General features: G+C 39.5%; 1 protein-coding gene across 1 annotated transcript; it reads left to right on the plus strand.

Annotated features, from left to right (window-relative positions):
* Nucleotides 1-4514: 4514 nt before the first annotated feature.
* LOC122782255 (aquaporin-1-like) lies at nt 4515-16067 on the plus strand. Its single transcript, XM_044046542.1, has 5 exons — nt 4515-4542; nt 13551-14041; nt 14666-14827; nt 15020-15100; nt 15366-16067. The coding sequence occupies exons 1-5, from the start codon at nt 4530-4532 to the stop codon at nt 15543-15545; spliced, it is 927 nt and encodes a 308-aa protein (XP_043902477.1). The 5' UTR covers nt 4515-4529; the 3' UTR covers nt 15546-16067.
* The last annotated feature ends 510 nt before the right edge of the window (nt 16068-16577 follow it).

Genomic DNA, 16577 nt, shown 5'->3' on the forward strand with positions numbered 1-16577 from the left:
ACAGGAGAGATTGGTGCTCATAATCCCTGAATTAGATGTGGAAAGGGATTGTGAAAGATTTCATCTGCACTTGAAACCAACAAAAATTACACAACAAATATCATTAAAGGTATCATTTTTTTCATGGTTTGGCCACCACTTTCAATTAGACATTAACATTGTCTAATGAAAATGTAAATTCACTTTCAATACTACAAAAATGAAATACAAAAAAATATCCATAATTCCACATACTTGCAAAATGACAAACAAAGGACAAGGCATTTAGGTGAAATACGCACTGCAAGATTTGCCATAATCTGTAAATCAATGTTAGAGACGAGTTGAAGACAGCATGCATTTGGAGACAGCAGGAAAGCAGTGAGAGTGAAAAGTGCAGAGCTGAACTTGTCTGCGTACAGCTCAGCTCAACAGTTCCTCGGGGACCCCTGATCTGCAAGTTTTAAGTGTGTCCCTGCTCCAACACACCTGATTCAAATGGTCATTTGCCTGATAACAACCCATTCATTTGAATCAGGTGTGTTGGAGCAGGGACACACCTAAAACATGCAGATCAGGGGTCCCTGATGACCAGGGTTGAGATACACTGGATTAGAGAGATTTAATCAAGACAAGTGAATGGTGACCTGCAGCCTTAGCAAAATCTACAAATCACTGATTGACCAACAGACAGACTTGTGTAATGGGATAGCTGATTCAGAGACTGCAACTCCTTATAGTTAGAAACAATTAAATAGAGTTATTGTTAATCTCATGGAGTATCCGCAGTTAAACAGTCCAAGGGAGACAGATGTAGGAATAAGGGCGTATTTAAGGGTCAGTTGGCAATAAACATAGGAGATAAAAGACTAGACTTTGTGATCATGATAATCACTGATTGAATTGTGATAACAGTAATGATAAGAGAAGATAAAAGAAGATCATCACTGATCCATTTTCAGGTATTTAAAGTTGTTAATGACAAGATTATTGGGACCTATTGTTTGGAGATAATTGATTGGAATGCAGCAGGTGTGTTACCTGGGTGGGCTCTCAGGTAGGCTTATACTGCACTTGGATATTATGTGGAGGTTTGACAAGGAAGCTGGCAGAAGTTCCACAGAATGTCCAGAGTCATTTTTTGCAGACTTTTTCATTCTCACATAATGCGCCCTCTAGACCATTTCACAGTTGTTTACGCACCACATGTCTTCAAGGTAAAACAACATTTGCATGTCATTAGCAACAGGTCATTATGTCACGCATAAGAATCTGGACTCTCATTTTGAAGCCATCAAAATAGCAATTTAGCTGGTACCATGCATACATATTGCAAAAAGAAGTTCAGAGTCATCCCCTGCCACCAGGTTCCGACTGGATGATATCAGCTGACAATTGCACTGTTGTCCACTCATATGTGTTGTAATGTATTGTTTATTTGTGTTTACATGGGAACATAGTTTGATGCCATGTTCTTTTGGAGGAGACAGAAGAAGTTATTGAGACAATTATCTCCTCGGGAAAAGGTTCACTATAAATCAAATGGGAAGTAGAATCATTTTCCCATAGAATTCCATTCAAAGGGAGTTGTTTTGGCAACCAGTGGAGTCTCCCCCTGGTGCCTACTCAGTATATTGTTATTTCCTGGTTGGCTTCAGGAGGAACTCAGAAGACTTGACATGCATGTTTATATCATGTTTATATTGGGTCTACGCTCAAGTCCTACTCTTTTGTTGGACATACAGACTGTTCACCAGCACTGCTTAACGTAAATCTCTGCCTGAAAAAAAAAAATGTCATCAATCATTAACATCAAAACAGTATGTGAAATCTCCCGCTGGATTTAGAGGGAGTTTCATCAGACAGCCGCAAAGTGTCACATGGGAGGATTTTGTTTTCATTTTGGGAACCACAAGAACACACAATTTATGGATGCACTGTGTCGGGTGGGACTGACAGACTGAATTATTATTATGAAATCAGAAAGATATTTGAGGACACATTATGAACTGCATGCTGACCAAACTTCTACCAATTGTTTTTTTTATTAAATCTTAATCTGATGTAAAGTATGTGTACATAGTGTAAAATAGCAGGTCTGTGTACATGTATATATCCTTTATTAGGAGTATAAAAAGTGGGGGTCTATTATAGTATCTCTTTTCCTATTTTTTCACTAGCTCCTAGTTGAATGTGTTTGAGGCAGTGTCGCTTCATTGTTTCCCTCCCAGTATAAAAACAGATGACCTTACACACCCATACATGCTCTCACACCCACTCTCCTGTGTATCCCCACACTCTAAACAGACTTGCTCCACGTGTACCGGAGTTGAACTTAATGACCGTGGTCAGAAAACTGCTTGAATTTGTTTCTTCTCAAAGTAAAAGCTCATCGGTCTGGATCATACAAATACACTTTGCTTACACCTGTTCTACTGCTTGTGAGCGCAAATATCTAATCAGCCAATCACGTAGGTGATTTTAGTGATTTTTAAACATGGCGTGGTCGTCTAGTATGAATATTTCAAAAATTGCCCATGTGGTTGGATTTTTATGCACAACCATCTCTATTGTTTACAGCAGGGTTTCTAAATCCTGGTCCTGGGGACCCACTGCCCTGCATGTTTTAGATGTTTCCTTGTGCCAACACACCTGATTTAAATGGTCAGCTCATCAGCAAGCACTGCAGAAGACTGATAATGACCACATTTATTTGAACCAGGTGTGGTGGAGCAAGGAAACTTCTGAAACATGCAGGGCAGTGAGTCCCCAGGACAGGGATAGAGAAGCCCCGGTTTATTGAGTGAGCAGCAGTTCTCTGCGCAAAAAATGTCTTGTTAATGCCAGAGGTCAAGGCAGAATGGCCAGACTGCCAGTAGAAAGGCAACAGTAACTCAAACAAACACTGGTTACAACCAAGGTATGCAGAAGAACATCTCTGAATGCCAAACAATGGAACCTTGAAGCAGATGGGCTACAGCAGCACCAAATGCCCCCATTAGAGACAGAGACACCTAATAAAGTAGTCATTGAGTTACATTTTAAGTTTGTTTATATACACGACTACTGGTCTGAAAATTGGGATTAAATGTGCAAAGTCTCTAATGTGTGTGTAATCATATTTCATTTAGCCAGAGGAGCTTCTGAAACACAGATGACTGACTCACAAATTTTTTTAAAGATATTTCCAAAAAGGCAATTCTGTTGACTGGCGGAGACTCCCAGAACAGTAGGAGTTTCAGTAACAGGGGCATTTACATCACAAAGCCCAGTGTGTAAACCTCCCATGACAAGAAATGTCCACCCTAATGCAGAGAAACCACTATTTATCAAGCATTCAAATTTAAAGATCTGGTTGACTTTAAAAACACTATGAGCTATGAAATCATTTCAAAAATGAAAAGATCTGTTTTTAATACTATTATTTGTATTTGTTCCCTGATTTGTTTGTATAATGTGATCAAATCAGCCAGGAAGTTTGAAAATTATGGGATAAAGTCAAGTTTAGACACAATGTAAAGAATTGGTATAGGGCTCAACAAGTTCATATTTCTTTACTAGTCGTTGCTAAAACAGGACAAAATGGTGTTATTTCTCTGTAATAATATACTTTTTCACCCATGGTGTAACAAATGTTCATTTAGTTGCATTGACATTTTATTAGGAGGCACCCAGCCTGAACAAATGACCACAGATTGTTTTTCACCTGAGTGAGTATGCCTGTAACATTAGGACTAGATATGTAAAGGATGATTATTTGATTACTTCTGCATGGAGTGAGATAAATCAGCAGATATACTGGTGCCATCTGTTTCTCCACAGTCTTATCTCAAACACTTAAAGTGTCCATTTGAAATAATGCATGGTAAATAATATATGTGTTACATCACTGCTGTGATTTACTGCGGCATAGTGTATGAAGAATAATATTCTGCGGGGAAAGACCTTTCCACAATTTACAATGTAAGTAGTCAGGAATTTTACAATGAGATTACATTCAAACTGTGAAATATGTCTTATATAGACTGCATTAAATGGCAAATTCCTCTTTATGGGTTGTACGTATGCATGTCTGCACAGTGAAAGTGGTCCGGCCTGGGGATGTGTGGTCCATATTTGCACAAAAAGGAGATGTGTAAGATTTTCTACCCATGTAATTTTGTTTTTTTGGAGTTGGTTGAGACCAAAACAAAGCAAAAAAAAAGGCACTTCAACACACAGTAAGGCCTAGTTTGATGTCAGGAAGCAGAATGGGATCATGGAAACTTTTACCTTGTTGGCTTGTTTGGTTCATCTGTGCTTAGAGCTTCAGCCGAAGAACGTGCAGCAAACAGCAGTGAGTCTTCGTGATCCATTAATGGCACACACACATAATGAAATGAAAAAACAAAAGACAACACAATGGTTAACTAGTAGAACAGAATATTTCCTTCCTCACTCTGAATATTTGGAGGGGCTTGAGGATGTCCTTACAAAACGGCCAAAATGAAACACAGTCTGTTATCTTGAATAGAAATGTGGATTTCTATGGATTTAAAGTGTGGGGAGACATGTTTGGCTCATGTAAGTACATTGCTCAACAACATAAATAGCATTAGTGTTACATCTTCTATTTGGATATTTTAATGCCTATATGTTATCTATATTATATCTTTATTAAGAAAACAGCATTTCGATTAGGGGCCTTGTGGTTAACATCACTTTGAGTTACAATGCATGCATGCTCATAAAGTTGACACATACAATAACAAGCCACATTTGTATACAGTGCTCCGTCTCTGCAATACATCTCAGGAAAGTGTCTCATAAACTGGCAGCATTTACCTGCTACATCGAAGAGAGGGTGCTCTTGAGCCAATACAGAATGAAAAATATATATATATGTATAATATACTTTGTCACAATAATAGTTTCTTTTTATGTTCTAAATTCACGATATATTGACATATTTGGGCTTTATTGGTCAAATGAAGAATAAACTTCAAATCATTGCGATGCTGCTGTGTTTGTTTAGTTCACGTTCTATGTGAGTCTGATGATTAGATTTGATTTGACTCATAAAACTTGACAGGAACACAGTGAAGAGCAGTGTAGGGCTTTTATTTTCTTTGAAGGAAGTGACTTTGACGTCGACTTTTGGTCAGTGTTATACATTTTTTAACAATCCCAACTTCCTCTGTTGTTGTGCGAACGAGACACTGTCTGATGATCGAATAGCACATTTATCTCTGGAAATTAGTAAAAAACTGTATATTTTTGGGTGAAGTGGCCCTTTAATCAGGAGACATGAAATGGAGTTCTCACTTACTCACTCATTGACTCTCACATTCACACCTACAGTTGATTTTGAGTGTCCAGTTAACCTCTGTGGAAGGACACCGGAGTACCCGGAGAAAAGGGCCCTCAGTCCAACCGTGATTTGAACCAGCTACCTTCTTGCTGTGAGACCTACCTGAGTTTAAGTTAAGGGTAATGGTATATCATTATCCATCCTGGAAAAATCCAAAGATGAGCCGCTGACAGTGTGAAGTCCATCCTTATCAGATGGCATTTTATTATTTTATAAACGTGTTATCATGCAGGACAGTTAACAGAGTGGCAGCTCACCATAAAGACCTTATAAAGTTTTGCGTTAAACACCTCGAATATAGCAATCCATAGATTGTTTTCATACAGTGCAGCGACCAACAATTGCTCTTTAAAACATATCACCTTTCATGATTTGTGCTTTCACAAATGCAGCGATCATTTTCACCTCACAGTTGTCCTGATGGTAGCTACCAGCAAAGAGCCACTGAACTGCTAATGCGCTTAGTCAGCAAGGTCACCTTGGTGATCTCGCCACAGAGATGCATAAAAAAAAAAGATGATATGGTCTCTGAAGCGCGAGGAAGTCTATAATGTCGGGGCTGTTGTCATGACACCGCAGACCCCCGACTAAGCCTTTCACAAAATGTTTCTGTATAGGTTTTGTAGAGTTGGGGGGCACGCAAGCAAAGGGCTTTACAATGGTCATTAAATAGGCAAAGAACCATGCGTCACATGCAACAATTGAGGGGAACTGAAACTTCTAATAAAAGACCCCCCACCCACCACATGTGTTTGCAAGCCCCCCCTTTCTCAAGAGAACACACAGAGTTGAAATATCAGTGAATCTCAGGGTTTCTCAATCCTGGTCCTGGAAACCCACGGCCCTGCATGTTTCAGATGTTTCCCTGCTCCAACACACCTGATTCAAACGGTCGGCTCATCAACAAGCACTGCAGAAGCTGGATAACGACCCATTTATTTGAATCAAGTGTGTTGGAGCAGGGACATGTCTAAAACATGCAGGGCAGTGAGTCCCCAGGACCGGGACTTGGAAACCCTGGTTTACAGAGAATAGCCTGAAAAGGTGAAAACATCGAGTGAGCAGCAATTCTCTGTGCACAAAAAAATGTCTAGTTAATGCCAGAGGTCAAGGCAGAATGGCCAGACTGCTTTCAAAAAAATAGAAAGGCAACAGTAACTCGAACAACCACTGGTTACAGCCATGGTATGGGTTTTAACCAGGTTACAACCAGAACCAGGATTGAGAAACCCTGGTCTAGCTTACTCAAGATGGACTAATATCAGCATCAACCTGGGATCAAATTGTTGAGTCTCGTTCACTGCAACGTATAAATCAAACGTTGTCTTTTGACTGATCACCTGAAGAGTCTGTGTCATAAAACCATCTTAGAGACTCATCAGTTAATGTTTAAATGTTTATGAACCCACCACCGATAAGACACTTTGAAGCTGTTACAAGCAACTATTGTAGAGGCGCAGGTGTTAGAACGATCATTTGTTCCACACAGAGTACATGAAAACAAGTCAGGAGTCATCAGGAGTTATAATGCATTAACTTATACAAGTAGCTGTTACACCAACATTCATTTTACGAACAGACGGTCAACGCGGTTGGCTTTAGAACAGAATCACATAAAGAAAACATGCCAAAATCACTGATTAATGGCGTGGAGGGGGTCATACAAATGTACTACTCTTCCTCAGCTGTGAGACACATGCAGAATAAGAGGATATCCCATAATGGCTCTTGCAAAAATAAACAGTTTCACGTTATAACTCACTAATTACGCCCCCACTGTGGAAGTCAGATAAGCCAAAAGACCATTAAAGCAGCATTAGACCATGCTAATGTTTCCTATCCTGAAAGAGCCACCCCAGGCGTTACACCTTGGATATTTTATAAACAAATAAAGGAGGTCACAGAAGCAGTAGGACATTTGTGGGTTGTCATGCTTCACCTGTCCCTGTTCACAATATCTGGACTCAAGGATATTTCATCACGTTGGTCAAACTGATCAATCATGAGACAAACAAATATGGTCAAAATCTTTAACCCTTTAAGCCTCAAAATGTCCGTCTGGATTTTTTTTGTGCTTCTTTTAAGCCTAAAAAGAAAATGTCCCGTGAGTAAGTGCTTTTGCCCATTTTTCTGGCAGTTATTTACAATTTACTGCATGTTAAAATAATGTATTAACTATTTAAAATGACTAAAAACATTAAAAGTTGTATTTAGAAAACCAAAAATGTACAGACGTTTTTCCAACTCTCTTCTCTCGGGCGACAAACCTGCCGGTTCTCCGGCTTCGTGCAACAGCGCAAGGGAAATTACCATAATAACCACGTGTGGCTTTGACGTTCAACATCTCAGCTTTCAGAAACCATTGGAATTTTTCCAATAGCACAATCCGCCGCGTAATTACAATAATGCAAAGTGCGCTGGTGCAAACGTGTCATCTGCAATTAAAGGGTTAAAATAGCCATGAATGCTACACGACTGAGAAACCTGCTCATAAAATGTGTTGATGTTTGTTTCCTTTGATCGTTTTATGATTTTGTTGTGTAGAACAATGAGAGTAATGATAGGCTAATTTGGGCCAGACCTCTATTTTGAGATGCTCCACAGCATAAATGGATAGATCCAGTCTGGAGCAGCTCAATAGCACTAACCTGAACTCTGTATGCAGCATTAGTCTTGTGACTGTGATTTGCCAGCTGATGCTTCTGTGTCCCGAGGTTAAATGGAAGCCTTTGATGGAAGCTGCTCACCAGTAGTCATATCAGTATAAGTGCGTGTGTGTGTGTATTTGGCATAAACATTGACCTTGTCAGGACCAGTAGTCCTCATGGAGACCAAAACCTTGTCCTAATTAATGAGAAACTGGTTGTGGGCTCAGATTTGAATTGTGGTTAGGTTAAGATTATGGTTTGGTATTAAGTGGTTATGGTTAATGGTAGTTAGTTAGGCTGTCCAAATGAATGAAAGTCAATTAGAGTCCTTAAAAAGATAGCTGCACAAACCTGTGTGTGTGCATAATGACAATCTAACACATGGTTAAGGAATCTGAGCCCTGGCAAACCATATGATTGGTCATTTTGGCTCCTTTGTCTCTGTCTATTTTCACACGCTCGTGGCTGAATTCCTCTTCTTGTCAATGTGAGGTCAGTGTGAAGAATGACCTCCCTCTATCCCAGCAATCAAAACATCAGGAACGGATTCATCAGACTTTCCTCTTAAGTGATTTCTGCTTTGAGTTTTCCATCGTGGTCATGACACATGGAATAATGTTTCCTCACAGAGTTGCTGTGGAGAATGTCTTCTCTTTCAAAATACCTCGTGACCAATCTGTAATTAGATAAGTTTGAGCAATTAGTAAAAATGAGTTCCTAACTGTCACAGGCTGTTTCACGGGTCACTGAATTTCTGTGTTGTCCATGCTGCTCAACCTTTAACCTATGGGTTTGTTTATTCCACCACCAGCCCACAGTATTCTCGGCAAACACTCAGTCTAATTTTTCAGTGCATTTTACCACTTTGAATTAATTAGCCAGAAAGTATAATGACTTTTCCATTTTAGAACTCATCATGGCCAATTATAATCATTAAGTCAGCCATTTCTCTTGATTGTGTTTAGAGCCTGGAAAAGCACAAACCTGCTCACAGTCTCCCAGTATTTAAACCCCCTTCATTCTGTGGACTCTCATTCTCGCTACCTGTTACCTGCCCGCTTGTGCGTTTGTTTTTATAATGTAGATTTGCCATTTGTGTCCGTTAACAACTTAGAGTTCTATCAATTTTCTCCCAGTGTTTTCAGAGTATCTCGGCATATTTAGAATATGTCGGTTAACACTTATTCACATAGCATTCCTATGTTTTTGTCTTAGTACAAGAATACTTGTGTAATAAGCAGTGTTGTACAGTACCAAAGTAGAAATACTTAGTTACTGTACAACATTCACATATCTGTACTTTACTTTATGTATATGTCTAGCTTACTTTTACTCCACAACATTTCCAAAATAAAATTTTACTATAAAGATCGCGATCAAATATTTGATCGTCTGCTTGAATGTATGTATGTAGTCATAAACTGGTTTGTTCGGGCCTGGCAACCCTGAGTCTGTGGACAGAGAGTTTAGTGGCATAACGTACATAAAGTATTGTTTCTGGGTCAAAGTTGAAGAATCAATTAATTTGTTTATTAGTATTATGGACAGTTGCACTTTTTCTTGTTCTTTCTGTGGAAGAACACGTGAAACACATGAGGGGCGGGGCAGACAATCAAAAGGGAACACAGGACAGGAAGCAAAACTCAACAAGGTACACACAAAGAAAATTTTCAAAATAAAACCGAGCATAGGGGACAGTAATCCAGACACACAGCACTAAAGTGTCTGAATTTAGTGGTGGTGACAGAAAACAACACTTCAAGAAAGTTTGCAGTGCATAGATATAGATACTTTGAACAAGTCAACACTATATTTGAATAAGCCTCAGTTCTCTAAAGAAAAAGAACAGTTTGCCCCATGGTTAGAGAGGGTCTCAGTGTGCAGGCATGGATGATTCACACGCATGATTGGATTTGGTACAGATCCCACCTTTGAACTCAAATACTAAACAAACCTCTCATGTGATAATCAAGCCCACCATGACCTTCACCTCCCCTTGGCATTTGCTTTCCGTCGCTAATGTAGCAGTCAGTTCCATTAGCTGGAAATTTTAGTGGTTTTCAGAGCATTTATTTAATCTCTCACATAAATCACTCACACAAGTGTTTATACGTTGTGTGTTTTTTAAGCATTCTCCGCATTCCTTTAAATAGTAGCCCGAGCAGCTCACAATGCAGTCTGAGATGGCGTCACCACAGGCATGTGTGTGTGTGTGTGTGTGTGTGTGTGTGTTTTCTTTTTTGAAAATGTAATCACGGGCAAAGCTGAGAGTGGTTTGAAAGTCTGATAAGATAGGGATGGCACTGTCAACTGTGAAAGAGTAAGTGAGACACTTACCGTAACTGAGGTCAAAATAGGCCACACCTGATGTTTGATGATGCAACAAATAATTCATGTGATATTTCTACGTTTTTGATTCATCCTGGAGTTCAGATTAAATTCAAGAAGTCTATAACACTCGCTTTTACTGTTGTGATCACACTACATACTGCTTAATATACTTGAACTTTTGACTTTTTCCATCGGAAACTTCCATCCTTGGTCTGTCACACTGTCATCAATGCTCAGTGTTTACAACGTGGCTGGTTTTTCATTTACAAATCAGCTGCAAATTCAATCTATTGTGCTGTCATATTTCAAGATGATACTATACAGAATTTACCACATGATTGGTTCTTCTGTCAGCGATCAAATCATTTCATTTAAATGACTCTTGAAAGTCATAGCCTCCCCGCTGCCCTGTTGTCATTTCACTCTGTGACAGGGACTGTGTTGCACCAAGAGGAGCGGCAAGTGATGCCATTGAATTCTGTGGTTCCAAAAACCAATCTCATTCCACGAGCATGCCAAACCTTCACCGCACACGTTACTCAACGTTTCCATACTTCCATACCTATCGTCCCCATGCATGGCACACCATTCCTGGAACCCTGGGGGGAAATGTGCACATGCCAAGTAAAGTCTGCTCTGAAAAATGTCCCTCTATGTCTCACATTCATGACATGTGGTTCTCAATCTAAGAGGAAGCAGAGGTGTTTTTGAAGGGAATTTGGGAGGCCGGGCAAAAGGGACCAGGAGGATCCTAGCATTACACACTCACACAGTGTCTCTGTCCATAGACCCTCACATCGAGTGCTGTACAGACTGTAAAGCCCTTTGTGCCAAATTGTGTTTGTGATGTTGGGCTATATAAATTAAATTGAATTGAATATAGTAATCACATATTTAATTAACCTATGTATGTATACATTTATATATACATACATATATATATGTACATATATAGCATAAAAAGGTTGATAGAAATGTATGGAATCTTGTCAGTTTTTTGCAATTTTTATTTAACTAAATATAAATGTATGAAACCTATTGAGGCTTATATGAAAACCACACCCAGAAGAATATACACAAGACAAAAAAAAAAGAAAAAAGAAAAAGTTTCATACCTTTTTCATGAATGTGCAATTGCAGGAAAGGTCTTCACAACACTCGTCGTCAGGCCCTTGCTATAGAATGATGAAAGGTACAGGGATAAAAGGCAAAGCAAAAATGAGAATGCAACATTGTGGAGGACAATGATCATAAAATACCACCAATAAAAAAAGAAGAAAGAAGAAAAGATTCATGTTATGTTTTAAAGGGATTCTGTATGTAAGAAGCTATCTCCCCAGGTATGTCATCACTGCTGACCTTTACAATAGAGCCACAATATTATTTATACAGTATAGTGCACTGGTCTTGTTCCCCAATAATGTGTATTTGATTTTACATTACATCAGCACTGCAGTTATCTACACAAGATAGTGACAACACTTATAGCATCAAGTAGCACTGATACTGTTTTACAGAGCGACCTGATAACAGCAGTAGACCTGAAGTTCAACACACTGAAGCTGCACTACTATATTTTTGACCGCCACAGTCTTTAGTTACTTTGTGGATTAAGATTTTATGATTAAAAAAAACATCCGACACATGAGTTTTCAGATTTAAGATACAATAAATTGTTAGAAATTAGAAGTGTTACATTTTAAATTACTTTTTTCCTGATAAAACTTCAGACCTTTTACTTTTTGATGGTAGTAATATTAAGCAAATTACTGGATGTCTTGTGTAAATGACAAATGACGATAATAATGTTTAAAACACGTCAATTTGAAAAAAAAGAGATCCTGTTTTGAAGAAATTCCACAAGCAGAGAAGTCATGCCACACGACCAACGGTACAGTGAGCGTCACTGCAGTGTTAGTCATTGTATTTTAAGAGCATGGTTTCGCAACTAATTCTTAAGCAATATTTTCATCCGTGGGCATCATGTGTCCACATTCCGGTCACCATCAGGAATGTGCCAAACATGAGCACCACGGAGCTTGTAATTGTACAAGATGTCACAGTCAATCATTAAAAGGTTATAAATTTGATGGTAGGACAGGACACTCAGCCTCATCTGCTTTCGATGCTGCTGCTGCTGCTGCTCTGTTTATCACACGTCGCAGCGACAACACAACTGTTTCCATTCACAAGTTTGCAGACGCACACGTCTCCACGTTTGTTTACAACTGAGTCAGTGCATTTTTGTCATCAACAGCAGAGGAGGAATTATTGCCTTTGAATAACACACATGTGCTTCGTTTAATTTGAATCAAACGAGACACTTGAATGTCAAAGATGAACTTACTCATGTACGGAGAGAACACACTCGTACGTGCCAACACTTTACCGTAAACTCTCTGACAGATTTCACAGTGGCCTGCGTGCTGTTTGTTTGTTGTCACGCCCCGCTGAGTTGGGGACCAGGTGTAACAGGCAGCTCAGTTCTCAGAGTTGATGTTTTACCCTGCGTCCAACTCTTTGCCCCACAGTACACCTAATACTTATTCATCTTACATCCCTTGAGTTAAGGAGTTATTCTGGCAAAAGAAATGTGTTCTCTTTTGGACTACACGTTTTATTTCGTAGATGAAAAACCAGAATGCAAACTGTTTAAAAAACACTTTTTATTAGCTTGTCACCTTGGCAGGATTATCCTGTTCAGACATGGAATAACGTCATTTGGGTGGACTTGTAAAATACTGAATACCTTTTCTGTGTCAGAAAGGGTTAGACCTGAAATGATTGCTTGGGAGTCATCTGGCTTCTCTCTGACTCTCCCTTATGTGCTCCTAGTGAAACGTAGTACATAAACACAGGAGTAAAAGAAATAGTTATGACATGTTGTTTGTTTGTTTGTTTTGTTGCTTTTTTTTGTTTCACAGCTAATGCTCAATTAGGACAAATTAGATTCAAAAGGAATTTAATGTATGTGGTTTACAACATATACATTGAAAGTGAAAACATTTAGAAGCTATGCAGGTCAGTAATACACAATGCACTTTTGGTTACAGCTCTTTTAGGACTCATTCCTATAACTCACAAAAGTCCAAAGACCAGAAAGTGGTGATCAGGGAGGCACTGGGAGTGGGGGCTGGAGGACAGAGAGGGGAGGAGGGAGGGTGAGGGAACAGAGGGAGGGAGGGAAGCAAGAGGCCAGTCTTTTGGATTTCTCATTAATTCAGTGTGGCCCTCTCTTTCAGGTTCCAAAATGCCCGCCTACTCGCCATTATCAGTGCGGGCCATATATATGCATCTTGCTGCTGTGGTTCAGCTCAGAAACTTCAGAGACAGCCCACAGCCACAGCTGAACAGCCACTCTGCCACCAGGATGAGAGAGTTCAAGAGCAAAGACTTCTGGAGGGCTGTTCTGGCCGAATTCGTTGGCATGACCTTTTTTATTTTCCTCAGCATCGCAGCAGCCATTGGGAACACAAATAACACTGCCCCGGACCAGGAGGTGAAGGTGTCACTGGCCTTTGGACTGGCCATCGCCACGCTGGCCCAGAGTTTAGGCCACATCAGTGGAGCCCACCTGAATCCTGCAGTTACCATAGGGATGCTTGTCAGCTGCCAGATCAGCATATTCAAGGCCGTCATGTACATAATTGCTCAGATGCTGGGTTCAGCGCTGGCCAGTGGCATTATGTATGGAGCACGTCCAAGTCAGTCTTCAGCACTGGGGCTCAACACTGTGAGTAAAACCTTTCATAATATTGCTGTTGACAGAAGAAGTGATAATCAGCGGTTTGAGATTGAGAGCTCTAAAATATTCCTCACTTCCAAGAAACATGAAGCAACTGTATGTAAAGTTCCGACTTAGTGTGGAGTCAACCTCACACTGAAAACTTTATGACTGAATTAGCACAAAATTGTGCGTGTTCTTCTTTGGACATTCTGTCATTGCTTGTAATTGAACAGTGATGACACATGATTTTAACACACCGCACTGCACCTTGAAGAATTTGCAGGTAAAACATCAAGTGTCAACAGGCTGACATTTCTCCTCAGCAGTTGCTTGGTAAATTGGATGTTTTGCATATTATTTTTTTGATGCTCCACTTTTCCTTAAGCAGGGTTGTAAAAGATAATATCAGCTGTTTTTTTTGCTGTTGGCCTCACTATCTTCTCACTGTGGTTAAACAGGCGCCCACACGGCACACTTCAGCTAAATACTCAATAATCTTTTCTTTTGTGCAAAGTAGCCCGCTTTGCCAAAAAAAGAAAAGTCACACTTTCCCTTATGACAGGAGGCGATCCATGTGAGTGACACGCTGACAAACTTGTTGTTTTTGTTGTTTCTCTTTAACTCTCACAGCTCAATGGTGTTACTCCAGCCCAAGGTGTGGGCATTGAGCTTCTGGCAACATTCCAGCTGGTGCTGTGTGTCATTGCAGTCACTGATAAAAGGCGGCGTGATGTCACCGGCTCAGCACCCTTGGCCATTGGCCTCTCGGTCTGCTTAGGACACCTGGCAGCTGTAAGTTTCAGCTCACAGTCACTCTCAAATGCAGTGTGCAAAGTACATTTTTTGGGCAGCAAACATGATAAGCGCTCTTTGAGTAGAAGGATTTCATTCATTATTATTGTTGTAGCTAATCCCGCTCTGCAAGTCTGCTTAGACCATGTAGCTGAAGATCCTCTTATGTTGTCTCTTTATTGTTGATTACAGATCAGCTACACAGGCTGTGGAATCAATCCCGCTCGCTCCTTTGGTCCAGCTTTGATCCTTAACAATTTCGATAACCACTGGGTAAGTCCGACAAGTGCTTTACGCATGCTTCGCATTCTTCTGTATGCAAATTCTATCAAGTCATGCTTAAATAATTCCATAACAGACCTCTGAAAGTTAATCAGTTATAATATTCCTATTGTTTTTACAATTAGCCCGACTGAAATATTGGTAAAGGAAAACCTTTTGAACCAGACTGGAATGTGTCTCATCGATGATAATGGTTTGTGCTTGACTCATGTCAACAAAGATCCATCCAAAGATTGATCTGTGTTTCTCAATCCAGGTGTACTGGGTGGGGCCACTCTGTGGCGGCATCGCAGCAGCACTCATTTACGATTTCCTGCTCTCTCCCAAATTTGATGACTTCCCCGAACGCATGAAAGTGCTGGTCAGCGGTCCAGTGGACGACTATGATGTTAACGGGGACAATGGTGCTACAACTGTGGAGATGTCGTCAAAGTAGCAGCACTGTGCAGTCACAACCACTTAGTGTCATTGTAAATGTGTGCACTCCTGTAAAAAAAATTGCTCTGGACTTTAGTGTCAAGAACAGTCAGTGTGTCTGTGCTTTTTTTATACCAATGAGAACGTGAAAAGTGTCATGTTCTCATTCACATCTCTGTTTGACCCAAGCACACAATTTTTTTTATTCTAACTGATTCTAAAACACAAAAGATAGGGAATACTGTTGCCCAAATTGCCTTCGGTGACAAAACAAAAAGCAATTTACAAAAATAGAACCTTACAATGACAGGATGAACATTTTAAAGACCTATACATTTTTATATAGTAAGAAGGTTGTGGAGTCTTGACAGGGCAATGTGCAGAATTTATTTCCCTTATCAGTATTCTATGTTGAGCCATTGTTGTTATTTTTTGTATACATATTTCTATTTGCTTGTATCACTTTTTATTTCTGTTGAATAATGTATTTGAACACGATGGAAATGTCTCACTTTTTTAAATAAAACACTTATTATTGATAGTTGTTTCATCTATTATTTGTCTTTTCATCTATTATCTTTTTTTTATTGGTAGAATAACAGGCATGGGGATTATCTGGCATTAGAGAAAGATGTTTATTCCCTGTGCAATCATCTTATAAAATCCCTTATTTTGTTATAAATGGAAATGATATTACAACAAAATTACAGTGGAGCACTATACACTCAATTTGAGAAACTTGTGTTTTATATTTCAAATTCATATTTCAAAGTGCAAACAGAAAACTACTAACTAATTACTAATTAGCCCTTGAATTACTGTGTGTTATTTCTCTAAATATATCTCGAATTATGAAAATACAATGGGTCAGTAAATGTGGATGAGTTTACGCAATAATTTACTGCCCAAATGGGTGCAAACTCTGTAGCAAATTAGCAGGTAATCAAATAACCAAATCCCCTCTGACATGTTGGCTGGGGTGTTTAAAACTTGAGCATGAATCATTTGGTAATCCAGCCTTGACATTGTCCCATAAAAAACGGAGGTGTTC

The sequence above is a fragment of the Solea senegalensis genome, linkage group LG1 (genome assembly GCF_019176455.1).
Source record: "Solea senegalensis isolate Sse05_10M linkage group LG1, IFAPA_SoseM_1, whole genome shotgun sequence".
NCBI lineage: Eukaryota > Metazoa > Chordata > Actinopteri > Pleuronectiformes > Soleidae > Solea > Solea senegalensis.

Bases quoted from the DNA above. Each gene is read 5' to 3' on its own strand.
- LOC122782255 (XM_044046542.1), top strand. The intron at 14,042-14,665 runs GTGAGTAAAACC...TAACTCTCACAG, and splicing joins CAGCACTGGGGCTCAACACT to CTCAATGGTGTTACTCCAGC. The intron at 15,101-15,365 runs GTAAGTCCGACA...TTCTCAATCCAG, and splicing joins ACAATTTCGATAACCACTGG to GTGTACTGGGTGGGGCCACT.